Source organism: Equus przewalskii, chromosome 21 (assembly GCF_037783145.1).
Source record: "Equus przewalskii isolate Varuska chromosome 21, EquPr2, whole genome shotgun sequence".
Classification (NCBI taxonomy): domain Eukaryota; kingdom Metazoa; phylum Chordata; class Mammalia; order Perissodactyla; family Equidae; genus Equus; species Equus przewalskii.
Genome location: NC_091851.1, coordinates 28,441,394 through 28,469,388, shown reverse-complemented (window position 1 = coordinate 28,469,388; position 27,995 = coordinate 28,441,394). Strand labels below are relative to the sequence as shown.

Here is a 27,995-nt window from a genome sequence, read left to right as displayed (position 1 = left end):
GAACGCTGAAACCCCCTCTCTGCTTTTGCTAACCAGAGTGGATTCTGAAGTTGGCAGTTAGAGACCCTGAGCAATACGGGTGTGTGGTGCCAACCAGAGCCAAGCTGAGGATGAGTCAGCGGGGGGCAGGAGGTGGGGACCCTCCAGGCCCAGCCAGACCACAGAAAATACATATCAAGTGTCACTGGCCTCATGCTCAGTGTCTGAGGCCAGCAGCGTGTCTGGTGACCGAAGGAGCCAGAGAACAGAAGACCCGTTGTGAAGTTAGAGGTATACAGTCCACGAGACCACCCTCATTTCTGACACCAATTGTAAGTTTGAGGGTCCCCAAGACCACACATAAGTTCCAAGGGTGCAGAGATTAACTCTTAGGGCTGAGAGCAAAGACCAGACTTCTCTGTGAGCCAGGGTGAATTCTTTACTATGCATCCCGCCCCCCTCCACCGCCTGATCCCAGGTGAACCCTCTCTCTCTACTCAGGCACCATCGCAGGAAGAGGGGAGCATGTGAGAGGAGAGACTGAGCAAGTACCCAAGCGCTAAATTCACCGAAGAGCTTCTGTAAATTATTGGATTCGATTTCCTGACATTTATTTTACGGAAGTACCTGCACATACACATGTACGGATGTATGAACAAGAAATGATGTACGGATAAAGTTATTCACTGAAGCACTATTTATTGTCAGGGGCGGAGCTGAGCAGGAGAGGGAGCTGAGCTGCCAGGTGTCGTAGTAGCTGGGTAAAGCAACAACAAGCCCAAATGAAAGTGACACTGAAGCCATTTGTCACTCACTCCATAGTCTAAGCAAGCAAGAGGCTCCGACCTGCACCACCACCCCCACCCGCCTTTCATTTCCTCATGGAACCGAGTGCCAGCGATGGATCAACTGGATCCGTGTAGACATGGGGGCCATCTCATTGTTGAGGGAGCCCCAGACAGTAGCTTCTGGCAGTTTTATGGACCCTAGGCCAGGGGAAGGAAGGGCTGGGAGTGACAAAGTACTGAGTGCTGAGTCATGGCAGGGAAAAACGTCTTCAAAGTTTGCCCTTGTCTCTCTGATAAAGAGTCCTCAGCAGAGGCGCCTCAGATAGAGACCTAGAAATGCAGGCGCTCAGGCTAGGGATGCAGATACGCAAGGGCATCGCCAGCCGGCGCCTGTGTCCCTGGCTGCAACTCCCTCCAGAGGCTGCGAGGCATCGGCTGTGCACCAAGACTGGTGGGGAAGGCAGCTTTCCTATGGTCCGACTTCAGAAGTCACACATAAGTTTTTGGTTAAATTGTTGGACTCTGGTTAAAACGAAGAGCTGGACTCCACGTGTATAAAAGCAAAACGTTGGAAATAACCTAAGGATCCATCCGTAGGGGATTGGTTAAATAAATTGTGGTACATCCCCACCAGGACATCCTGTGCATCTTTAAGAAAGAGGAAGTTGCCTTGTCTGTACACAAGTGTGGAGCACTGTGTAGCTGTAGGGAGGGGTCGTGGGGAAGTCAGTGAGGAGCAGAGAGGGGGAAACAGGCTGTGGTCAAGAGGAGGGTCTCCAGGGTGGCGTCTTAGTTTGGTGTGGAGATGAGGTCTATGTGCAATGAGACTGTGGTTTCTTGATGGTTCTTTGATAGAGCAGAGTCCTGGTCATTAACGTCAGAATGTCCTGTCCCAAGGCCAGTCCTTCTATACAAGACTGAGCTGTCCAGGATACTCACAAGTCTACAGTCAGATTTCAGGATGTCAGAACCTTCTATGGGACCCCAGGGCCAGTGTGGTGATCCTGGACTTATCCCAGCAAGGCACGATGAACTCTAACTTGAGGCTCTGTTACAAAGGGAATGCGTTTAGTCTCACCGGGTAAGAATGGCCTTTCCTTGCTTTGTGAATAAGAAATATTTTATTCTTTCACAAATAAGTGTTTTTTCCCCTGTCTCATAGCAAACCTGGTTGCTCCATACTCATCAAGGACTTGCTTGGGGCTCCCTGAATCTTTTCTTGGAGCCATCCCCTGGAATGTCTTAGAAGGTTCTGGAATGCAGGCTTGCTTGCAAACTAGCCTGAGTTTCTTAAAAATATGCAGAGGAGAACAACCCACAACTTTTCCAGGCAATGTGGCAGACGGTTTTACAGCACATCCAGGAGTGTGAGCTCTTGAATTTCCTACCCTGCTATAGGGCTATATGCCGCCATGTCAGGGCCCCGCCCACATTACCACGTCAGTGCACACCAACCTGATTTCTACTTGCCGCTACTTGCATTTTTCTTTTTTTGTCTGAGAGGTTTCTGTGGCCACTGGAGCCCGGTCTGCTCAGAGAAGAACTAGGGAGCTAAGGTCCTCCAGGAGCTCCCTCAACCAGTGACTGATGGGACATGGTGTGCGAATATCCCAGCTGCCCTGGCCCTGGGGTGGACACTCAGGAGTGCTCTGCACTGGCTCCCGGAGTTTCCCCAGTGGGGTTAATCCCAGCCCCGCCATTTGGTAACTGGTTTGGTCACACATCCTTTACAGGCTGCCTTCCCTTCCTCCTCTCATTTTCTCTCCTCTGTGGGTATTTCCTGGAATCTTCTTCCCGATAAACTACTTGCATTCACCTTCTTGTCTCAGTGTCCACTTCTGGGGAGCCCAAAGGAAAGCAGGTGATGATCGCACCAGCTGTTTACCAGGACCTAGTTATGCCCTGGGCACCCCCACAAGCTTGACCCCGTGGGGTCCCTAGTCACCCTGCGAGGAGGAGTTCCCAGCCCCTTTTGAAGGGTGAGGATGCTGAGGGTTAGAGAGGCGTTGCCCAGGCGCCTAAAGCAAGTAAGCTGGACTCAAGGCTGGCCCTTTCCAGCACACCCGAGGCCACACTCTTAAATCAGGGACCGGATCCGGGTCTGTGCTGCCTCTGTGTCCCCGTGGGGAGCAGCCCCGTGCCTGCCAATAGAAGATGCTCAGGAGGCAATCCAGCCAATAAGTTTCCAATCCCCACTATGGCTAAATGAAGCCTTTGATGTGGATTACCTAATATTGTCATCATTATTATTAATATATCATTATCATCCTCATTTTATAGATAAGGAAGCTGAGGGGGGAAAGGACCTGCCCAAGGCCACATGGCTAGTACTGGACTGAGCTGGAGCCCTCCACCAGCCCTGCACAGGGACGATGGTGGACGAAAGGAAAGAGGAGGGAGAAGGCAAAGCCACGGCTTCGCCAGCTGGGTGACAGCGTGTCGTCCCATCTTGGAATGCATTGCTGTCACATACAGGGTAAATGGGTCTATTCCCTGTGAATTATCTGCTAGCTGGCAGCTCCATCCATCTGCTCATTAACACAATAAAAAAAAAAATCAAACGAGCCTTCTGATTCCCAGTCCCCAAGGGACAACTACATAACTTGGAAATGACTCTTTAGTAAGTCTGATCAAAGGCTGGCTGTTCAGTGATCAGAAATCAAAGCCTCTTCCTCCAGGCTTGGGGCTCATAAACAACCGTTGGATGAGCTTTTTATTTGGGACAGACCAAAAACTAGATGGATCCATTTCCTCCTAATTGATACCCGTTTCGTCAGAGAAAGCAGTGGGAGGCTGACATTTTGCTCTAGGAGATCCATTGGCCCCTGTGTGTGCAGCAGGCAAGAAGCGAGGGAGGGGGCGCATGTGGAAGCGAGCCCTGAACTGCCCATGAACTGAGAGGGACGAGCTCCTTAGAGAGCAGACATCAGTGCCAGAGCCACGGCTGAGCGGGGAGCGGGATCCCTTGTTCTCTCTGTCAGGTCCCAAAGCAGCAGCCCATGAGAAAAGGGAATGTGGTCAGAGTCGAGCCTCGCAGACCACAGACGGGACTGACCATCGAAAGACCCCTTAGGCAAAAGAGCGTGGGCAGTAGGGAGGTCCAGCTAGAGTACCAGGTGGTTCCTTTACTGAACCATTCAGGCAATATTTATTGAGGACCTACTAAGTGCCAGCCCTCCGCTAGGCATGGGGATTGGATGGTGAATAAAAAAGACAGTGCCTGCCCTTAAAGACATTACAGGCCTGAGAGGGAGGATGGTCCATCCCGGCAGGAAAGGAAAGTCTGGAGTCAGAGAGGGCGTGGGTGCACCTGCTGAAGAGGAGTGTCGGGGTAGAGGCCCCGCAGACCTCGCCCCCAGAGCTGAGAACAGAAGTGTCTTCCTCCTCCCAGAATCTCCGGGAGGATGCTGCACATCTGGAAGGGCAACGTGCTGATCCAGCTGTGACCTCCAAGCCCCACCTTCCTCCTTGCCCTCAGACTTTCGTGTACTGGATGTTGGAGCCCAAGAACAGGAAGTCCTAGGAGAGACGAGACAGGACAGGATGGTAAACGCATCCTCCACTCCAAAAAGAAGCATCTCTGGTTTAAAGGGAGGCCCGTGATTGAAGAAACACAAGTTCTGGCAGAAACCAGGTCAATGCATAAATTGTGAGCGTGTCTCCATCCCCAAGGTCTCCATAAAGCACAGGTTTGCCAGCTACCTTCTCCGAGGCGGCAATTTATCTGTCATTTCCCAAGCTGCTGCTTCCTGGCAGTCCTCATAAATGTCCTTTGTGTCACCTAAATTTTCTTTCCTTGGCAAATAACACAAAATTGCGAGCTGTGGGGATTTACTCTCCTACCCTCTCATAAGTTTCCATTACCCTAAGGGACAAGAATTTTGAACTCAAGGAAAAGTCCAGTTCTTTCCCACAGCGATCCATTCCCTGCCTTTGGCGCTCAAACAAATGAATGGAGTTGACCTCAAAATTCTAACGAATATGATGACATATAATAAATCTTCTAATCACTTCCCGTGTCCTGAAGCAAGATGCTTTCAGACTTGGCCTCTAATCCTCATGAGAGCCCAGTGGAGTTTGGGCTACACCCCATTTGCAGGGGGGAAAACTGAGGCCAACTGCAGGAACTGTCACTCCAGTTTTGTTTTGTTTTTTTTTTTGAGGAAGATTAGCCCTGAGCTAACATCTGCCGCCAAGCCTCCTCTGTTTTGCTGAGAAAGACTGGCCCTGAGCTAACATCCGTGCCCATCCTCCTCTACTTAATATATGGGATGCCTGCCACAGCATGGCTTGACAAGTGGTACATAGGTCTGCACCCAGGATCCGAACCGGTGAACCCTGGGCCACCGAAGCAGAACGTGTGAACTTAACTGCTGAGTCACCGGGCCAAGATCTGTCTGATTCCTTGTAAACACTCAATAGTACTTGGGTGTTGATATCTCTGGGCCCAAAGGGGCTTTGGACATTTGTTTTTCAAACACAACATTTAGTCAATGTTTCAATGTTTCTGACCATTCTGTTGCCCTTCACACTCCTTAGTAACTGTTATTTACCAGATGTTGACAATTACCGGGCACAATGCAGCATCTCCTTTAACGCTTCTAGCCCACCAGTCATCCCACCTTAGAGATGCTGTTCTAGAAAGATAACCTGAACTGTGGGACACGAGTGGACCATAAAATCCTTGGTCAGAATAGGGGAGAATCAGATATATTCCCTGGTATTAAAATAGATAAATGAATTATGGTCCTTCTGATGGATGGGACAGTAATTAACATGGGAGGGGGGACTAGATTGCAACAAGGGAACAAGCCCAAGGGATGATAAATTTAAAAAGAAAAAAAGACAGGTGTGAGCACCAGCAACGCAACTATCCAAAATAAACAAACACAACATTTTAAAATGCTTAGAGAGAAAAAAAGAATGGAAGGAGGTACACCGAAATTCAAACTGTCAATGTGGTGGGGCAATGGGTTTATGAATAATTTTTAAAAATGTGTATAATATGGTTATGTTACTTGTTTAAAATGGGAGGAGGAGCACATCAAACATATATATATGTATTTTTTTTTGCTGAGGAGGATTCACCCTGAACATCTATTGCCAATCTTCTTGTTTTTATGTGAGTCGTCATCACCACATGGCCACTGACGGATGAGTGCTGTAGGTCTGTTCTGGGGAACCGAACCCGGGCCGCTGAAGCAGAGTGTGCTGAACTTGACCACTAGCCCACGGGGGCTGGCCTCCAAACATATTTATAATAAAGCTCTTCCACTTAAGAATTTAGAAGAATTTTTAAAAAGTTAAAAATGGCTTTCAGAACTCAACCTGTGGCCAGTCAAAGATCGCAGGATTTTCAAAACGAGCTGGTCTTGAGTTCCCCCAGCCACCCACAGTGGGCAGTGGGAGGCAAGGGGGCATGAGCTGGGCAGACGCCCTCTGCCTCAATAGAGGGGCACTTCTGAAGGACACGCGATGGCTTTGTGGCATCTAGTTGTGCCCAGGGCATCCTCCTCGAGTGCAGAGTTTCCCAGCCACTGGGCTGGGCTGGGTCCTGCTCACTGAGTTACGGCCTCTGAACCTGGCAAGCTAACTGCACCCCCCCAATCCTCAGAGCCCCCCATGAACCCACTGACCTTGTGGATCTGGAGAACAAGGTCGTAGAGCCGAATATGCTTCAGCAGAGGGAGGGGGAGGCCTTTTGCCAACTTATCTGGAAGTTGAGGCATGACAATGAGAGAGGTTAGTTAATAAATAACGATTATAGATGAAGTTTTACACAAAATGAAAAGGTCATCTCTGCAAACGCTATACCCATTTAATTATCACCAAAGACTATGAGGTAAGTATAATTACTATTCCCATTTTACAGATAGGGAAACTGAGGTACAGAGAGGCCAAGTAACTTGTCCTGGGTCACAGAGCTATAAAGTGGCAGAAGTGGGATTTGAACCCAGGCAGGCTGACCCAGGAGCCTGAGCCCAGGGCACTTTATGGAGGAAGTGGCAGGTCTGGGGCAGCAGACACTCACGATGAGAAGCTGGTGGACCCGTTCCCCACCCTCCCCTGCTTTCTCTTTCAGCCCAATGAAGCAGGGCCTCACGGAAACAGGGTTTAGATCTTTACGCTTTAATTTTTGACTAGAGAGTTGGCAATTGCCTGGGAAAATGAATTCAGAGGTGGGCTGCCTTGTGCCCTCTATATTAACTTGGTCCTCAATCTGTCACCTGCCACTTCAGGGTGTGGGGGACACGTCCGTGAGTCCGTCCTTCCCTTTATGAGGAGGTTTCCCATGCTCCAAAGAGCTCAGTCCCCAAGCCTCATTAGAGCTCTGAAGGAAGATGACACCAGCTTCCACACTCCCATCTCACGGACAAGCCACCGAAGCTCAGAGAGGAGAAGTGGCTCTCCCAAGATCACACAGCCTGTAGGAGAGCCCTGTCTTCCAACCGCAAGGCCAGCTCTCTTTCACCCAAAGGGCAATGTCCCCTCTTGACTGGAAAAATCCACAATGTTCTTACCGTTGATTTTGGGGTAGAGGGTGTTGAGAATGTGGAAGTTGATCAGCGCCTCCAACAGCTCCACCTGGTGGAGAGCAGGAGAGGTACACTGTCACCACCGGCAGCCTCTTGCTCACCAACAACCCTCCACCTGGCTCCCCCCGCCACCCCCGCCCCCAGGCACGGGGGTGGGGGTTCTGTAAGTGCTGACATGGCAAAAGCCTTGAAAAAAGCAAATTGCGGATAGATATCTACTATTTCATAAGATAAAACTGTTTTGAGATGCACATTTATATGTGTGAAAAGGGATAGAAAAATTCTGGAAGATTGCACAGCCAACTGTCTTTCCTCTGGGAAGAACATCAAGGCTTGGCCTAGCCTTATCTCTAGTATTTAATTTTTTACATTGAGAATGTTCTCCTGAAGTACCTGTGTAATAAAGAAATTTGTAAGTCAAAACGAAAATTATGAAACACAACTTTGAGCACTCACTGTGTGCCAGCTGTCGGCTCAGAGCATTACATTTGTATCTGAGTCAACCTTCACAACAGCCCCTCGAAGTTGATATTAATGTCCCCACTTCACAGATAAGAAAACTGAGGACCCCAGAAGGAAAGTGACTGGCTAGAAACTTGGCAGCAGGGTCAGAATTTGAATCCAGATTTATCTGATTCTATAGCTCTTGCTTGTTACATGTCATGTTCAGGAAACCTGATAGGGATGACTTTTTGTGAATCTTTACATATGATCATTTTACTTTCTAGGACATTTTTATATGCCATGCGCAGATACGATGTTAGTGTGTCATTATTCACTTTATCCTTTAGTCTCTGAAAGGAGTCATCCTCTGGGGTCCCTGTGGGCAGTGTCTCTCCATGGGAAGAGGAGGGCGGGGGGGAGGGTGGTGAGAGGGGGCAGGCATTGTGGGATGGGAGAAAGGAAGACGACTACTGCATCTCTCCATTGGCCTGGGAAGAGCAGCTGCCATCGTCCGCCTTCGCTCTTTTCAGAGATCTCTCCTTGATGCCTTCAGCCCACCCCGATCTTCCCATTCTCTTTCCTCCTTTAATAGGGGACTGCCTATTTCACCACTTTGTCCTCCTTGAGAAATCATCTCTTGGCTTTGCCTGCCCAGCAAGCAATTCCTCTTGGTTTTGTCACAGGGTCCTTAATTTCCCCTGGGGAACCTGCCTTTCCAGTCTTAGTCCACATGATTTGGGACTGCAAATCCTGGCTCCAGGACTGTAGATAAAATGGATGCTTGCTGATTGGTCCAATTTCTGGCCACGGTGATTGGCTTAAGAATGGGCACATGACTAAGATTAATCCAATGAGTTACTATATGGATTTTTTTTTTGGTAAGTTTTTTTTAAGAAAGTGAAACTACAGAAAATTTTGGGGTTTTCCTCTAATGGGAAGAACCTTCCTGAGAATGAAGCCAACACTGATGAAAGCAGAATGGACAGACAGAGAGAGATTCTTGATGCACTAATTTGAGCACCTGGATCCAGCTGTGCCTGAAACCTGTGGCCCTAATTTTTTGGTTTTTGGTTTTTGCTTTTTAGGTATATGACTCTCTACATTCCTCCTGTTTGCTTAAGACAATTTGAGTTGGTTATCTTTTCCTTGCAGTTAAAAGAATTCTGTCCAATAGATGATTTAATTATATGTTTAATTAATGTTTAATTATATATTGTCTTATTTTGGGAGGTAATTGTTCTTGGCCCTATGTTTTGTGTCCTCGAGAGCTTCTGTACTTCTTTGGGGCAGATAGCTGCTCTTCTTCTTTTCTATTTCCTTCAATAGGCGCCATAGCATTGCTTAGTACACACTCTAAATTGACTAATGCCCTAATCATGTCATAAATAAAAACAAAGATAACTTACATTGAATACTCCAACTTTGGACTCTTTCAGTTCCACTTGTACCCTACAAGGAATCAGGGAAGATTCAGAGACATAGGTATTACATCCGTGGGAAACCTAAGCAATGTGGGGGTCCCAAGAAAGTAGGAGGTACCTACTTGAGAAGTCACAGGGCCAAAGGTGGGGTAGAGGTGGGAGTGGAAAAGATGAGTGAGTAACAAAAAACAGTGGTACAATTACATTATGAAGACTGGCAGGGGGAGGGAGGTGGTGTAAAAAGACCTCAATCTTTATCATTTCAGGAAGTCAGTACAGCGGATATCTAAAATCTATAGCTTAAGAAAAAGCAGTGTTAGTAAATTCTTTAGAAATTTGGAAGTAATGGGGGTTAGGTGGAAAGGAAGTTTGTGGGGGCATGACCAGTGAGGCAAAAGAATTGAGCCACCTGGGGTGAAATTTAAGTTTCCTTCCCAAATGGCAGGCCCCCAATATTGACAGGAGGGTCTCCTCACATCCCACCCCAGCTTCAGAGCCTCAGAGACAGTGCCCAGATGGAGCCCAGGGGGCAGGAGGAGGACTTACTTTCCTGGCTTCAGGAACCCAGTGATCTTGGTAGTGTTGAAGGTCAACACGGCGGACACATTAGTGGTCTGGAAATGCCAGTAGAAGGAAACGGGTCCCAATGAGGGAGGTTGTCACAGACAGGAAGGATGCCTATGAGGACCAGCTCTCTCCTCTAAACAACAGCTCCGTGAGTCAGAGCAGGCACTTGTCCACTAACTGTGGACTTCCACGAGGCTCACGGTGGGTGCTCAATACATGTGTGACCTTGAACATCACCCCTTGGAATTGCTGACTATGACAGCAGTTCAACTTTGAACAGACCACCAGGAGAAGGTCGATCCATGGAGATCTCTAAAGGGGGTGGATTTAGCTATCTCAAGATTCAGCCTTAGTAATAATAATAATAGATTCTGTTTTAATTTAAAATATATTGATGACAACATCAAATTGCAGATACAGCATCTAGGAGCAATTACCCTTCCAGAGGTTTGTGTTGTTGAGTTTCAAACCTGAAACAAGAGAGCAACGTTCTCCATCCAGTGAGCAGGACCCCGAAGGACTCAGATCCCTTCCCTACTAGGTGGGGCCCCTTGGGAAAGGAGAAACCACTCTGGGTATTTAATGCAGAGGGAATTTAATACAGGGAATTGCTATACAAGTGATGGAATTGCTGAGAAGCCAATAAAAGAGCTGGAGAGGCAGCTCAGAGGTTAGCAGAGGAGGAAGCTGCTTCCACCCCAGGACCTGGGGGACAGAGTGGGGAGTGGGGTTATGGGAGCCGCCGTGCAGGAGACAGTCTCTGTGCAAGACAAAGAGAGAGGAAAAACACTCACTTCTTTCCTCTCCCCCTCCATTCTCCTGACAGTACCTTCCATTGGCTGACCTAGCTGGAAGTCAGAGTGCAAGGGAGCCTGGGAAATGTAGTCTTCCGGGGTCAGATACAGACACAGAGCAGAGCAAATGGGTCAAAGACCCCTGTACCTTCCTCCCCGCCACAGCCCAGACTCACTCAGTGGGAGATACATGCTTAAACAAATAAACCTGCCAACAGCTGCATCAGCATCTTTATTATAAATGCCATGAAGAAAAATATTATGTGTTACAAGAAAAAAAGGACAAGGGGCCTGAGGTGGGTCAGGGGTCAGGGCAACCAAGAAAGGGCTTTCCGAAGAAGTGATGTTTAAGTCGAGATCTGAAGGAATTAGCCAGGACGTGAGTGAGGGGAAAAGTATGCAGAAAAAGGGAACAACATTTGCAAAGGCTTTGAAACTTACCACACCAAGCCGGAAGACAGGCTCCCTGGCAGAGCTGGGCAGGATCACAAAGGCGTCAATCTCCATGTTGGGGGCCAAGGACAGATTCCCAGGGCTGAAGTTCAGGAATGGGGCCGGGACCACTGCTCCCTGGAGCTCCAAGTTCATGTTGGGGTACAGCTTGGCTAACTGGGGGCAAAATGAGGAGATTAGGTCAAGAGAAGGAAAGATGCATGCTTGCTGGGAGAGGCTTGAGGGAGTCAGATAAAACTGAGAATGCTTCTGGGTTGGTTTTATTTCCACAAATGCTGAGTGCTTTCTTCTTAACCACACAACGGAACATCTTCCCACGCCAGAGTCTGCATCATCTGTTTCGTGGCCGCATTGTGTTCCATCGTGCATGAGTACTGTGACTGATCGAGCCCCGCTGGGCATCAAGTTGTCTCCAAGTTTTCGCCATTAAAATGACCACCCCTCTGTGTGCCCTTGGCTGTTATTTTGGGGGAATTGCAGACTCAAAGGGCAGCGATATTTTTCAAGCGTCTGACAGGCATTGCCAAACTGTCCTCCAGAAAGATCGGGCCAATTTTCTCACCGGCCACCCCTCCCCGGGCAGCAGGCGAGAGCTGTGGTTTCTCCACATCCTCATCACACTCGGGTAACTGTACATGCGGAGACCGGACGCCAATGTTTTGGAAATACGATACCACTAGATGCCACTATTTCAAAAGTGCTCGCAATTTTCTGTTTAACTAGAATTTAATTTTGGGGTGAGACTGTTCCTTTTCAGGGGGAGGTTGGTGGAAGAGCGAGAGTCCCATGAGCCTTTTGGTTATGCAAATGTGAAATCTACATTCAGTTGTAAAAGGGGGATGTAGAGAAGGTTGAGGGGGGCAACCACTTTACTTGGAAGGTGGGCTGAGTTGATTATCATACAAGCAGGAAGAGGGAGAGAGAGTTCCCTCCTCTTGCTGGAGCAAAAGGACATTGGAGCCAGGATGTGGCCACAGGCCCTGCAAAGCTAGCACCCACAGTACAGAGGCTGGTTGGGCTGTCGCGGGTCTCTAGGGAGGGGAAGGGCCTGTAGGGGGAAACTTATGGAAGGACATGACCCAGGCACAGCAGGACGTGAAATTTAAAACTTTTCCCACCATTTTAATTCCCCTCAACCGTCATCAGGCCTTCTTGCCTGATGCCAGGACATGTTGAACACTACCGCCTGTCTGAGCGCATCTTGGGGGACTCGGAAGGTGGGGGAGAGGACAGGTGGGTTTTTGTGGGATTAAACGAGATGCTGCCCAGTGATGATGGGGCTCAAGGCTATTGACTGCAACTCTGAGAGAGCCAAAGACCAGAAACAACCTATGAGTCCTCCCATGGGAGGCTGGCTTAACAGCTACGGTAAATCCATTCACTGGCAGACTGGATACCCAGGAGAACAAGAGCAAGGAAGCTCTTTATCTACCTATATGGAATGATCTCCTGGTACAGCAAGGGGAAAAGTAAGGTACAAAGTGGTGCCTCTACTTGTGTAAAAAAATGAGGGAAAAGGCACACGACGTTTGTTTGTATATACGTGGAGCATCCCCAGAAGGATGTATATCTGATCATACTGGTGGGCTCGGGATGGGGACTGGGTGGTTAGGGGACAGCATGGATGGGAGACTTTCTCCTCTATGACCTTTTATGTCTTTTGAATGTTGAGCCATGAGAATTTATTATTCAGTCAAAAAATAATTTTTTAAGCACCATGGACAGTGCCTGGACCCCAGGACGCCTCTGTAATTGTTTGATGATATTGATTAGGGTACATTTTGTGGGACATGTTGGCATTCCTTGGGACTCTCAGATATCACCAATAAAAGACCGGACAAGCTGTGGTCCCATGAGACACGGGGCTCAGACATCTGTTACGTGGGCTTTGAAGGGAAGGGAGCCCTGAAGCCTGCAGCACTCCAGGCTTCACTGGGGGCCTTGCTGCCGCCTTCTGGCTCTTGGGTAAACTGAGAGAGTGTGAAGGTTTTAAACAGAAACCCCTGAAGGCTAGTGGGCCCGACCTGCGCCCAAAAAGGGCTGAGGGGACTCACCCTGGGGACAAAGACGCGGAAGGACTTAGTGGTCAGTCGGATGGGAGAGTCAGGCGGAACCTATAGCAAAGAGACACAAAGAAGTTTTACAGTGCTCCTGCTGAAGCTGAAGATCTAAAGAGACGTAGGGAGGTGGAGGGAGGTTCAATCTTGTAGCTTCTCGACTGCCTGGGCTCACCACGGCAGTGACAAGACGCCCGTCCTGCATTCACCATGAGCACGTGAGTCCCCAGGGTCTTGGCTGCTCTCCTTGGAGCTTGGCTGACATGCAGGACCCACTCAGAGGGTCCCCGAGGGTGAGATTTGCAGTCATACAGACCTAGGGTTGGCTCCTGGCTTTGCTGCTGTGTGGTCTTAGACCAGTTCCTTCACCTCTCTGAGCCTCAACTTCCTCACCTATAAAATGGGAACAATAATGGTCCCCACCTATTGGGTCAGTGTGAGAGGGATAAATGAGATGGTGGGTCCAAAGTATCCAGCACGAGGCCTAGCACATGGTGAGCACTCAAACACAGCCGTGTGGTCCCATTCACCAAGAGAAAGGACGACCTGCAGCGGGGATGGGGTATCAAATGTGATAATAGAGGGAGAAAGCCTGTGTGTGAGAGAGAAGCCATTTGAAGGACAAAAAGTCACTCCACCCATCCAGCAGGTGGTCCCCGACTTATCACCAGGGGAAGCTAGATCCTCCAAGCTGGACCACATCGTGTTGCGTTGCCATCCTGACACTGTACACGAGGCCTCAGCTTTTACGAAGAGCTACAAGAAACAACCATCTGAAACCCAGAATATTACATTATACTACCAAATTTAGTATCCTATAGACAAAGTCACATTGGAGACAGTTTTTTCAGAGATAAATGCTAGGAGGACTTGGTCTCTCCTTTTTACCGTGAGTCACTAAACCATGTACCCTTTCCCTTCTGGCTACAAAGAAGCTCCCAGACAGGCTTGTGATTGAAAAAAAAAATCAATTTCTGGATCCAGTGTCTTCATAATTGTGCTTTACTTTTCACTCGGTCTTTATTTCCTGCTCTATGTGACTTTATGCATTTATCAGTGTGTCTATTATTCTGCTTCATTCACTAACATATTTTTTTCAAAAAAAACCTCCAAAAACCATCAGGATGAGAGAAAATATGAATCAGAACAACAGAGCTAGACTAGGGGAAAATAAAACAGATAAGCAAGCCACAAAGTCTTCCACAGTTGTTATATAAGGGAGAAAGAACTTTGACTTTGAGGTTCCTGGCAGCCAAAGTGAAAAGGGAAATTGTGCTAACATATTTTTCCTGGTCTTTGATCTTTTTTCCTATGTCACTGATGTAAATGAGGTGGAAAGGAAAGAAGGAAGGAAGGTCAGGTTACATTATCATTCGTGAGTCCTGTTCTGCCACCATCCTTACCATGTCATCTGTGATGGAGAAGTTCAGGTACCCCGCCTCTTGATAAACTAGGCTGGCTGTGTTGAAGACATAATCCGAGATGGCAAAGTAGACCATTCGGCTGTGTTCCTCAGGAAGACTCATGGCAGGAGCAACAAAGGTAACTGGGGAGCGGTGATCATGGTTAAAAATTTCACCCTGGAGAGAGAAGTAGGGTTCATTTGAACTTTTCAGAGTCTATCCCAGGGCTGAACATCTGGGCTAGGTCGCCACCTCCACAGCCTGATGAGGTTGCATTGGCTAGAGATACTGTCTGAAACTCCACCATTAAAGACTTTGGGTCTAAGTGTTGTGCTTCCAGAATCTCTTAATGAAAAGCTCCCCAGAAGCTTTGGTATATTAACCCACAGGACTTACTGGCCGGCTCCTCTCCCCCACCCAGGGCCAGCTGTGACCTCACCTGCATGGTGGGACAGGCGAAGGAGGGGAAGTAGGGGGAGGGGAAGTTTCAAGGCCTAAGAATTGTAAGACACCTGTGGGAGGATCCTGGCTCTGGGAACACTCCCCACCACTCCATATTGCCTTGTCCTCGACGCAGCTGGAACCACTGGGGAGATGAGGACAGATCTGAAGCCAAGGGGATAGGAGGCTCCAAGAAAGAGGAGCTGGACCCACACTGGGGCTGGACCCACCCAAGCCCCTGCTCCAGGACTCTCACCTTAAACCTTACATCCAGCACGTGGTCTGTTACCCGAGGGGCCTCCATTAAGCTGTAGTCGATGCTGGTGAGATTGTCAATCTCTGTTGTGACTGTGAAGTGGGGGAAGGGTGGAGTTAGGAGCCAGGGGATGGGGAAAGGGTAGGGGCTCTGGCTGACACACACTCCCTGTGACTTTCTTCAGAACCCCCTGCCCCTCTGCCTTAAGGCCCTCCAGCCAGCCCAGCCCTGGGGCAAAGAGCTGCTTCTTCAAGAAAGAGACGACGGGGGTTCTCTTGTCCCACCGGTGAATTACCGGTGGAGGGTGCGGTATGCTCAGGGTGGAGCCTGAGTGGGTTCCAGGGTCACACACACATGCACACACGCACACACCCCAAGGGCAGGGGAGTCCAGTTCTGGCAGCCCCTCCACCCCTGGAGCTTCATGCCAAGGAAGCCACACAATGCGGAAAATTCTCCAGCCAAAGGTATTACTCCCCAGGTTTACAACAGAGGCCTCGATCTTCGGGGAAACCAGCCTCCTATCAACATGAACCAAATAACCAGGAAGGTCAGGCCATGTCCAGGGCCCAGCCACTCCCTTATAAAGCCTTAGGGGAACAGGGGTCCTATGTCCCATGCATTGGGCCATCTGTGCCTGCCTGGGACCCCACTAAAAGGGAATGTCAATAAGTGAGCGTGGGGGGCCCTGGGGGCCAAGGCATCAGAGAACACCTCAGACAACTTGTCAGACTGTCTCTCCAAACTCTAGGTGTGCACCCTAGATCTGGGGCCTCCACTTCTAGGGGACTCTCCTACAGTTACACTTACGTGTGCGGGCAAAGAGGTTGTGCAATAGCAAAGGATGGCAACAACCCTCCATGTCCAGCAGCTGGGGACTTATTAAACAAATGAACCCACATCCATGTGATGGAATACTATGCAGCTGTTAAAATGACGTCTGTTCCAACCACCTCGGAAGACTGTCGGGCAGGATCTGATAATACTGAATCTGTGCAGACCACATGAGCCTGCAACTTCACTCTCAGCTATAGACCCAAAGACGTGCGTCCACATGTTCTAGAATATTCATAACAGCACTCCCCAAAATGGTCTAAAACTGAAACTACCCAAATGGCCTTCAACAGTAGAATGGACAAATATTGGATGATTCTATTCATGTACAAGTTACAAACCTAATCTTTGCTGGTAGAAGTTGGGATGCTGGTTACCCTGGAAAGGTGGGCGGGGACAGAAGGAGACACCAGGGGGCTCTGAAGGGCCATTCATGTTCTGTTTCTTGATCTGGGAGCTGGTTACGTGCGTGTGCTCAGTTTGTGAAAATTCTTTAAACTGTTCCCTTCTGGTTTGAGCACTTTTCTCTATATATTAACTTACACAGAAAACTTAAAAAATGAAATCAACTTACGTGTGCTGATATAGAAAGATCTCCGACATACACAAGTTACAAAAGGACAATGTCTATACAACGATTAGATTAATAGATATTCATAATTATGCATATATACACATATTCATGAACAAAAGGAATACATATATCAAGGTATATTCATATGCTTATGTATGTGTATATTTATATTTGTGCAAGCAAAGAAAATATCCAAAAGGATACAGTCAAAATAGAAGTTACCTCTTAGAAGAAAATTTGAGGAGAAAAAGGGACCTTTAATTTTTACTTTCTATACTTCTGCCCCATTTAAGGTTTTATAATGGATGTATATGCTTTTATAAAAATTAACAGAAATAAACTGAGCCAGGAGCGGGTGAGGTGCCCTACCTGGTAGAGTTTGGAGATAAGGCTGTAGGTCGGAGGTCACTGAATTCTGGATCTTTTCACAAATCTGAAAGAAATGAAAGAGAAAGCCTGCGTGAGTTCCCTGGCTTTGGTCTGGCCCTGTGCTGTGCTGTTTGCTTTAGTCCCATTATTTCACGTATTTGCTCATTCATCATTGATTCTATAAAAATTTATAAGCACTTATCATGTGCTGGGTACTGAGGAAACAGAAATGACCAAAAACATGTAGATCCCCGTGTGGACCCCAATAGAGTCCAACTGGACCTTTCAAAGTCAGTTCCAAGGCTGCACATCTGCGCTAGCTACTCACGTCCACAGCCTGATGAGGGGACAGAGCCTAGAGGCACTGCCTGCAGCTCTGCCACTGAAGGTGTTTCCTTTGGGAGGCCCTGGCCGCCCATAGATAAGAGTTGAGCAGCAGAACTAGGCAGTAGGTAGAAATGGCCACACGAACGAATGCGTAATTAGTGTAGATGCTTCTTAAATGTCATCACTTAGGCTGGCTGCACTGACGAATATTCCTCGTTTGCCCTGACGTCCAGGGAAGACCGGATGCTCACGCTGAGGGTGCTACCCCAGGAGGCGGGCACACGGGATTGAGTGCCACTGCCTGAGGTGCATGCTTCTCAGGAAAAGGAACTGCATGTTCCCAAACCCGTTTGCTGCACTTGCTATTGTAATCACTCAGATTATTTATTATGTAAACCGATGGAGTGTGACGATAAACCCTTTGGAAAGGTACGTTGCTTAAAGAAAATGCTGTTAAATTTGGTGTGGACAAGAAAAGCTTAGGAAGAAAAAAATCAAAAACATCTAGAAGGATTCTGCACTGGGATTTCTTTGCAAATGTCTTTAAATTCTCCTTGTGGTTAAAGAAATCGGAGCTGGAATTTGTAGCAGATTGATGTTTTATGCAAGAAAGGCAACGCCAATCAAGAGACTGTGAGCCAACAGCTGTTGCCAATCTTCTTTTTATTCCCCTGCTTTTTTTTCTCCCCAAATCCCCCCAGTACATAGTTGTATGTTTTTTTAGTTGTGGGTCCTAAGAGTTGTGGGAGACTATTTTCAGAGAACAGTTCTGAGCCTGACATCAAATGAATTTACATTGGCTGTTATCTTAAAACATTTGGATTTATATGTAAATATTTTCTTCCTTTATACATGTGTGAGAGAGTCCTCTCTTTAAACAGCTTTTCTGATTAACCAGCTACCACCTCTTGTGCAAGTGAATCCACATGTGCAGTGAAGGAGAGGGACCTGGGGGTGCTCCACGAGCACGTGATGGGGTCCTGGCCTAGTGTCGGGTCACAGATGGCTCCCTTGAAGAGGTGACACTGTAAGGACAAGCTAAAAGGGGTGAGCAGGCATTGATCAGGGACAGGGCAGTGGGGAGGGCTATGCGAGCGGCTGGGCAGGCGAGGGGTGAAATCTTAGGCCCCCTTTGGAGCCGGCACAGTTTGGGGAGAGGGCTTTGGCAGTGGGGAGCTGCCAGAAAGCAATGCAAAGGGATGGTGAGGAACGTTCATGGTTGATTTCACAGGAATGAGAAAACTCGCCCAAGGCTGTTCCTTCTTGCTTTTCCTTTAGACCATCCCAAAGGCCTGAGCCTGGATGCCCCACCCCGAGGGGACCTGAATGATGGGGGGGGGGGGGCGGGGAGGAGGCACTCTGGTACCTCTGTCCCAGACACACAGTAGGGCCTCCTGGAGAGGCAGATTAGGGTAGTGGTTAAAGGTGTAGTAGGTGAGTTGGACAAACCTGGGTTCAAATCCTGTCCAGCCCCACTGGCTGTGTGACCTTTGCAGATCTCTCTCTGCTGTTGGGTCCTCACCCACAGGATACAGTGACAAGGCCAAGTGTTCGCAGGGTGCGTGAGTATATCTGACCCAGAGTGCAAGCACGCAGTGAGTGCTCGTTCATCTTGGCCCTGCTGGTCAGACACCACGTCCTGCCCTGAGCAGGGAATTAGAAGGATCTTGTGCGGGGCAATACATTTTCCCCGGAGAAGGAGATTTCTGAAGACCCACGCTGTTCAGGAGTCAGGTGAGAGACCCTCAGCCCTATAAGGCCTTTGGTACAAGCTGTTCCCCGCTCTGGGAAGTTCAAATCCCGACCTAGCCTCCCGCCAACAGGGTGACCACGGGCAAATTACTCCGCCTCTTGGAGCCTCCTCTGTCAGATGTGCAAAATGGCAACTCCTTCAAAAGCCTGTGCCAAGTGCTTAGCACGTTATTCCTGGCCAAACCCCCGGCTCCATAAATAGCCGCCATTATTATTACAAATAAGAATAGTTATACAATGATATATTCTATATAACAGTAATCATATTAATTTATCAAAACCGTAATTGTCATGGTACTTTATTACTTTGATAATTATTATGTTACAATTAATTATAATATATTACTATTGCTATATAATATTATTAGTCATTATTATCATCCCCATCAACAGGGGAGTATAAATCCACACCGCTAAAGAATATTATGTCCCACTCAGAATGGCATGGCAACATGGTAGCAGGGGGCTTGAGAAGGAGGGTGGCATATTTCCCAAGCTCACCCAGACCCCAGGACCCCAGAACAAGAACAGGAACGTGTGCAGATTGTCACGCCCAACTGTGGGGTCTACCTGCTATTCTCGATTAGACCACCAGGGGGCACTTAAAGGCAGACCAGAGGTTGGACCAAGAGAGGTGCGTGTTCGTGTGTGTGTGTGTGTGTGTGTGTGTTTGTGTTTCTCCTTTCCTCCTTCATCATTTTCTCCTTTCCCAAGCACAGCCCTTGCTACAGACACAGCTCCAGTTACACGATACTTCAGAAATAGGATTTGGGGGGTAACAGAAGGTCAACAGGAAACCTCTTTGTTTTAGCCAGAGATTACAAAATTAAGAGATTTCGTATTATTTTTTTAATGAGAAAATTTGATGCTGCGTCGCTGCCTCTCCATCCAAGGCAGGTGCTCATGAGCTCATCCACCTGGTTCACGAACTCGCTCCGGAAGTTTCCTGCCTGGTCCCCGCTGACCTCCTTTTTGGTCTTTGTGGAATGCAGGGCAGTGGGGGGCAGTGAGCAAGCAGAGGGAGGGGTGGGAGTCTCTGCTCGGCCCCTGCTGTGTGACACTTGGCCAACCATATAACCATTCTCTCCCTAGCTGGACAGACTTGAAGTCCAGAGACCTACTTTTTGCCCCCAGTTTTGCCATACACTGGCTCTGTGACCTTGGGAAATTATTTGTCCTCTCTGGGCCTTGGACCCAAGTATGTCTGGGCCAGCTCCCACAGCTGTCAAGGACCAGAGGTCACTGAGGACTTGCATCCAGCTTTTGGGTGGCTCAGGGGACACCAGCAGCTCAGACATTCTTACCTTGCTCTCTAATGCTTCTTGGAACCTGGACTCGATCTGGCTGTGGAAGAGATTCAGCAGCCACCTGGGGAATGGAGCACAGTGGATGGTCAGCTGTGTGCCACTGAATGCAGGGATGGCAGGGTGGCTGAGAAGGCTAGGCCCTGGCCTCTCACCAGGCCAGTCTCCAAGGGAACCCCTCACACCCCATCCTGGTACCCTGCTGTGTCTGGTCTGGAACAGGATGAACACGCCAGTCCTGGCTCCAGCGCACTCACTGATTCGGTGCCTCTGGCACCCCAGGCCCTGGCTGAGCCCCAATCAGATTCAGCAGATTTGAGGGAGGGGCTCAAGAATCCACATTGTTCTCATCAAGGAAATTGAGACTCAAAGAGACTTGCCCAAGGGCTTGTATATTTTTCACAAACTCTCCTTTGGCCTAAAACCTTTGTGTTCAGCCGACAGGCAAATTTCATTTCCTGATGGTGGCCCCCAGAAGTTCATGTTTTGGTGGAAACAGCACACCAATATTCTGGCTTGAATCTGCATCTGTCAATTTCAGCAGGGTCCCCCAAAGAATTACCTGCAAATGCCTGTGACGGGCTCCTGCATTAAGCCTGGACTCTTACGCCTATCAGAGGCCAGGCTGCGGGCTGGATGGGCCTCGAGTGGCAACCAGGAGTTAAGTTGGTGACTGCCCCAGTGGTGACCTACCCCAAATCTCCTGATATGTCCACCTCCACGTCAGAGATGTGGCTGCTGCAGCTGGAGACAGTGACTGTGGGCCTCCCCGAGGGCTCGCTGCCCAGGAGGAGGTCGACCGAAATGGTGATGTCCTTGACCCCCACGTCGAAAGAGCCATCTAGTTTCCTGGAGGAGATTGGAGAAGCCGTGACTGAGCCGTAGGCCAGGGCTGGCCACCATTTAGGGGGGAAATATGAGCTCAATTCTTACCTGAAAATAAGTGGAGCTGGAGTAAACATTTAATTACAAATAGTTGTTACAAATATTTATTAGAAAGCAAGGATTTATTATAAATAAGATCATAGAAAATCTAGAAGAAAGCCTGTGTTCACTTATTCCTGGTCAGGGAAGGGCAAAGGGTTTTCTAGGCAGGACCCAATCTCAGAAGCCATAGAGGAAATGACTGATACACTTACTACCATAGGAAATTAAAAGTTCAGTCAACAAACAAATGCCATATGAGAGCAAAACAAAGAAAGGCATCATGAGCCAGCTAAAGAGTAATTTCCTTATCTTGAGCTAATACATGACTAATTTCCTTAAATCACAAAGAACAAGCCTTTATAAATTAATATGGAAAGGATAAAACAACCCAAAAGAAGGAAAAAAAAAAAAGATCAAAGATGTGAACAAGAAGTTCAATTGCAAAGAAGCATATGAAAGTTATTAAAAATGGAAATAACAATGATGCCAGCTTTTGCCTATCAGCTTAATAAAAGCTGTGGAGTTTTAACACCCAGCACTTGCGAAGGTGCAGGTTAAGTGGAAGCCCCAGAGACTGCGTCCAGGACAGCGTGTCTGGAGCACAAATTGGTACAATCTCTCCGAATTTTCACACACATATCTTTGGCCCAGGAATTTTGCTTCTAAGTTGTTACTTTGTGGCTCTTCCTGCCAAGATGTGTGTGGGGGGCAGCTCACTGAAGCATCATGGGTAATAGCAAGAAATGAGGAAGCAGCCTAAATGTCAGCTAGTAGGGACAGGATCGGAAGTCACCGGCGTCTATGCTATGCAGCCTTTCGAGAGAATGAGGCCAAATGTGGTCTATCTATCTATACAGTGGAATATCGCTCATCCATAAAAAGGAATAAGGTACTGATGCGTGCTACAATGTGGATAAACCTCAAAAACATTATGCTAAGTGAAAGAAGCCAGACACAAAATGTCACGTATTGTAAGATTCTGTTTATATGAAATGTCCGCACCGGGCAAATCCACAGAGACAGAGGGCAGACGGGTGGTCACCCGGGGCCGGAGGAGGGCGAAGCGGGGAGCGACCGTTTAATGGGTTCGGAGTTGTCTCTTGGGTGATGAAAAAGTTTTGGAAGTAGATGTGGGTGGTGATTGCAGCACGTGGTGGATGTACTAAATGCCCCTGAATTGTACGCTTTAAAATGGTTAATTTTATGTTATATGAACTTCCCCTCAATAAAAATAGAACATTAAAAAAAAGTTTAAAAAAGAGTGAGGTAGGTCTTCATAGGCTCATATAATGAAAGCTTTGAGACATGTCAGTGAAAAAGGCCAGGACAGAAGAGCACGGTCTGACTCCTCTCGTGAAAATTGAAAGGGTGTGCACTTAACAGGTGCTACATGTCCTGAGCGGCTTTCTAAAACAGCGCTGTCCAAAAGAAATAGACTGTGAGCCCCATAGATAACTTAAAATTTCCAGTAGCCACATTAAACAAGGCAGAAAGAAGGGGCAGGCCTGGTGGCGCAGCAGTTAAGTTCACAGGCTCCACTTCGGCGGCCCGGGGTTCGCCAGTTTGGATCCCGGGTGTGGACCAACATACTGCTTGGCAAGCCATGCTGTGGGAGGCATCCCACATATAAAGTAGAGGAAGATGGGCACAGATGTTAGCTCAGGGCCAGTCTTCCTCAGCACAAAGAGGAGGATTGGCAGATGTTAGCTCAGGGCTAATCTTTCTCAAAGAAAAAAAAAGAAAGGCAAAAAGAAGGAAGTGAAATTATTTTAATAGTATATATTATCATTTCAACGTGTAATCAATAAATAAGTTATTAAGAAGATTTCTTATGTTCTTTTCTGTTCTAAATCTTCAAATCTGCTGTTTCCCACTTACAGCAGGTCTCCCTTGGGCCACTTTTCAAGTACTCCATGAAGACATGTGGCTGGAGGCTACGTATTGGATGGGGCAGGTCTAAAGTGTAAATGTGGTCAGGTCACCCAGGAGAGACTGGTCAACCCTCCTGTCACGGGCTGAATGGTCCCCCCAAATTCATGTGTTGAAGGCCCAAACCCCATCATCTCAGAATGTGCCCGTATTTGGGACAGAACCTTAAAAGAGGTGATTGAGTTAAAGTGAGGCCACTGGGTGGGCCAGAATCCAGTCTGACTGGTGACCTTCTAAGAAGAGATTAGCACAGAGCGGGCAACCACACGAGGATGCAGCACAAGAGGGTCCCCTGCAAGCCCGGGAGAGAGGCCTCAGAACAAACTAACCCTGCCGACATCTTGATCTGGGACTTGGAGCCCCCAAAGTGTGAGAAAGTACGTTTCCGCTGTTGAAGCCCCCCAGGCGGTGATATTTCGGTAAGGCAGCCTGGGGGGACTAACCCACCCTCCCCGCAAGGACCTCGCAGTCAGAGAGGGGTTCGGAGTGCTGGAGAGTCGGGGCCCTGGGAGCCAGCCTTGACCAACGCAAACAGGAAGACGGGGTCACGCGGCCGAGTTGGGGTAACTCAGAGCTGGGCTCTGCCCACAGTGTCTGCAGAGGTCCCCAGGAGCGCAGAGTGCCAATGGGCGGCCAAACTGACTTCCTTAGCTCCCTGTCTCACTCCAGACCCATCCGGATCTTTCCTTAGAAAGATCCCAGCTAAGGGGCTTAAGTGCCCTTGAATTCTTGCCTTGGGGTTGGCTGCTGGGGAAAGCAAACCGAGAAGACAACTCTGTCTGGTTTAGCTCGCCCACAAGCCCGTCAGGGAAGCGTGAGGCGGCAAGAGACTCATCTAAGAGCCAGGACTCAGGCAGGTCGACCTCTGGGCTTGGGCTCCTTCCACCCACCATGTGGCCTTTCTGTTGAGTTAGGAACACCTTTGACCCAAGAAGGATGGGAAGAGGGCCAAGGCCAAGGCTGAAATCAAGGCCAAGGGCTGGAAAGCCTAGGAGCAGAGTCTACTTACAAGAATGACTTGCGCACCTTCCACTTGCCGTGGGCCCCGATGAAAGAGTCGTAGAGGGTGAGCCTCAGGCCCTGGCCGGGGAGAGGCATCAGAGCAGAGCCGAGCAGCTCACAGCTGGAGATGTCCAGGCTGCGGAAAGAGATGCAGGCAGGGCAGCATCAGCCCCAGCTTGGGTCCAGCCTCAGCCTGGATCTTGCTTCCTCCCCCACTCCCCGTGGGGACCAGGCCAGCAGAGTCTGCTTCGGGCAGGTGTCTGGCGCCCCCACTTCTCGAGTGCCTGCTGTGTGCCTGCACTGCTGCTGCCGTGAGGAGTGTTCTCCTTCTGTTAAGTCAGTTAGGCCTCACAGGGGAGTCCATATGCTTCTTGTTCCCTCTTCACAGAGGGAAACAGAACCTCTTGGAAGGGGTGCATTTGCCCAAAGCCACACGATCAGGATCAGAGCCCACGAACTCGTGATCCTGGGTGGGATCCGGAGCAGGGCACGTAGACACACCCCTTTGGGGTTGCAGCTCCTTCTCCCAGCCATCCCTTCCCTACATCCATGTCTGGGAACTGGGTTCAGGGAAGGTCAAGGGCAGCCTCAAGACACAAAATGGCTGGGACCAGCAAACCAAGACGATGACACATATTGTGGGGTCGTCCGTGGGAAAAAAGCTGTCAGGTTCCATTTTATTTGCCTGGCACACAGTAGGTGCTCAATAAACGACTGCGGTGGACTGAATAAAAGAAGGAATGAAGGAAGCAATCAATGGTAGGGAGCAGGAAGGGCCCTGATGAGCAGTGGGCTCAGCTGCCCTCCTCCCATTGCCGTCCGTCAAAAAGTGTCTCATGTCTCTTTTCAGCATCAGCTGCTCATGTCGAATGACCCTTTGGAGACTAGGCTCAGATGCCACTGCCTCTGGGAAGCCTTTGTTGACTCCCCTGGATGAACAAAGCGTGGCTCTAACAGCTGGGCTACTATATTTAAAGTTGAAGGTCTGTCTTCCCTTCCAGACACCCTCCAGCCGCCAGACCAGAGCCTGCACGTCCCTCCGAGGAGGAGAGGTGTCTTCCCCGTTGTACAGATCGGCAAACTGAGGCTCAGCCACACAGCCGGGAGGTCTCCATTCATCTTTGTTGTATGAATGAATGCAGGAGCCCGAGTCCCTCCCAGAACTTCCCTCTGAACTCTGCGAGGAACTAGCCCACTGGCCACCTAGGAATCCTGGGGCTCTCCTCCCTTCCTCTCCAGAACCCCCCCACCTCGGGGCCCCAGCAGAAAGGAGGTCCACCTGTGGAACTCATAGTGCACACGGCCCAAGTGGCGGATCTTGAAGTCCCCAGTGAAGTCGGGCAGAGAAATTCCACGCAGCTTTCTCTGCAGAACCATTGCCCCCTCCTTGGCCACTGTGGACAGGAAAAAGCTGGCAGTCAGCCTGCTCTGCCTGCCTCCTTCCCCTCTAAAGCCTTCAGGGGCTCCCACTTGCCCTGGGGAGAGAGGCCAACTTGTTTATTAGCACTAATTACACTTGCAGCTGACTGAGCCCCTCTTGCGTGCCAAGTGGCATGAGAAACACTCAGGAGGGTCACCACGTTTTATGTGGTGTTGTTACATTCGTGCCCATTTGAGGGATGAGCAAACAGAACGCCTTTGTCAGCAACTCCACGAGGGGTGGAGTGCTGTGTGCTTGGGCTGGGGGCAGTCCTCTTTCCTGTCCTTCACGGTGTCTAGCCTGCGTAGAAGAAACTATAAGGATTGTAGGGTTAGAATCCTGGCGTTAGCATCTTTCTAGCTGGGTGACCTTGAGCAAGTCCTCAGCCTTCACTTCCTGCCTCTGTCAAATAGCGATGGCAACAATGCTTTCCTAATGGGGGGCCCTGAGGTTAAAGTAGATCGTTGCAAATCACCAACGGGGCTGCGGGGATGCACAGCACACCTAGCTTGGTGCCGGCACACAGCGGGGCACCCTGTAAGTGTCTGGAATAGCAAGCAGGGTTTACGTTACTAAAAATACGGAAAGGACCCAAATGTCCAACTCTCCAGGATTGGTTCAGTGAACATGGTATGTCCACACAGTGGGAAGGGACAAAAGGCAGATTTTGCCCGATTTAGGGTTTCAATATAAACAGCATTTATTAGGAGCTTCTGTTTGTTCTGAGATGTGAGGGAGCCAGGATTCTGCCCTCGAGGAGGGCATGTGTACACCGGTGACCAGTAGCCCCACTTCCACCACTTTCCTCCCTCTAGCAAATGCACATGCTGGTCTCTCTGCCAGAATGCTACCCTTTGTCTCTGCCTAACTCCCTTTTATCTTTTCTGCTCACCTCATCTCCTCCAAGAAGCCTTCCCTGCTTACTCACTCTCTGCCCTCAGCCAGTCTGGGCTCCCAACAACCCTACCCCCAGGGCATGTTATGACCCCATTTAACACATAAGGCAATCGAGGCTCCACAAACGTGAGGAGCAGCCCTTGGTCAGTTGCTGTGGGGAGGAGTATATAAACACCCCAGATCCCTGGCCACTCAGATGGATTAATTCTAAGGCTTTGTTTCAGCATCTTAAAAATAGTCCTCCTTTTCCTACCCTTTAAAATTGAGGTATGACATACGTAAAGTCCTCAAAGGCACTAATCTTAAAGGTATTGCTAGGTAATTTTTAAATGTCTGTACACGCATGTCACCGCCACCCAGACAAGATGCAGCTCACCCCCAGTGCCCCTGCGGGCTCTCTCACGTCCCTTCCGGTCTCTACCTGCCTCCAGAGGCAACCGCCATTCTGACTTCTAGTTTTAAGGCATATGTTTTCAAACTTTACCAAGGATTTTCCAGCAGAATTGTTCCAGACACTGCAGTGGCTGCTGGTTTAATAATGTGCCTCTCCTGGCTGCCTTTCCTTTCCCATCTCACGTTCCCACTCCCCTATGGTTTTTTCTGGAACCATCTCCCAAATCAACTACTTGCACCCAAATCCTTATCTCTGATGGTTAGTGGGGACCCAGCTAAGACAAGTAAGGTGCCCAAGTGGCCCCAGCGGTTGGGTGACTTGGCTAGAAGCTGAGCCAGGGCCACCTAACCGGGAAGGCTGCACCAGCCAAGGGAGAGTACCTGGTCTGTGCCCCCACTGCGCCCAGAGCAGCCTGGTGCCAAGCAGGTCAGCCAAAACCAGTCGAATCCTTACCAAACCCGCAGCTTCTTACCATACTCCAGGCCCTTGTCGGTGATCCTGGCAACCAGGCCGGGGTTGGAGCCCAGAGCTCCCGGGGTGGACGTGAACAGCAATATCAGGAGTAGAGAGAACAGGGTCCCAGCCGAGGCCTCCATCCTGGATTCCAGGTCAGGGGGCCAGGACTGTCACAACTGTGGGCTGGGCCCAGATCCTTTAAGCAGCCTGAGGGCTGGGGGCGGGTTCCTGGGATCGGGAAGGGGAGGCACAGGGACCGGAACCTGCTTGCGACACTGTTGGGGTCACAGGTCACACAGAGAAGCTGGTTGTCGCCACCCCAGGATCAGAGGGTGGGTTGGCCTGGCCCCAGGTGACAATCTCTGTCCGCTCTTCCCACAACAAAACCCCACAGTCATTGCTAGGAAGGCCCGGTGTTACAGACCAGGAAACAGGCTCAGAGAGGCCATGTCACTCGCTCAGAGCTGGGACTCACAGCCAGGTCCGGAGCCATCCAAATTCTCTCTTCTTCATGCTCGACTCTGTTTATTTAAAAAAGAAACCCACGCCCACCCTAGGAAAACAGGCTTTCCCAAACCTTGCTGGCGGTAAAATGTTCTGGAAAGTGACGTGGCCGGTCTTTAAACACCCGTCTGCCTGGTAACCCAGTCATTCTACTTCTGGAACTTGACC

General features: G+C 49.2%; 1 protein-coding gene across 1 annotated transcript; it reads right to left on the bottom strand.

Annotated features, from left to right (window-relative positions):
- Positions 1–661: 661 nt before the first annotated feature.
- LBP (lipopolysaccharide binding protein) lies at positions 662–27,995 on the bottom strand. The gene is made up of 15 exons (XM_008517417.2): positions 27,340–27,995; positions 25,436–25,550; positions 24,164–24,292; positions 20,992–21,147; positions 20,299–20,362; positions 16,916–16,979; positions 15,140–15,231; positions 14,443–14,619; positions 13,037–13,096; positions 10,971–11,138; positions 9,715–9,782; positions 9,154–9,196; positions 7,289–7,352; positions 6,404–6,480; positions 662–4,286 (listed from the first exon to the last, which is right to left on the bottom strand). Exons 1-15 carry the CDS (start codon positions 27,461–27,463, stop codon positions 4,242–4,244), a joined length of 1,446 nt encoding a protein of 481 aa, XP_008515639.2. The 5' UTR covers positions 27,464–27,995; the 3' UTR covers positions 662–4,241.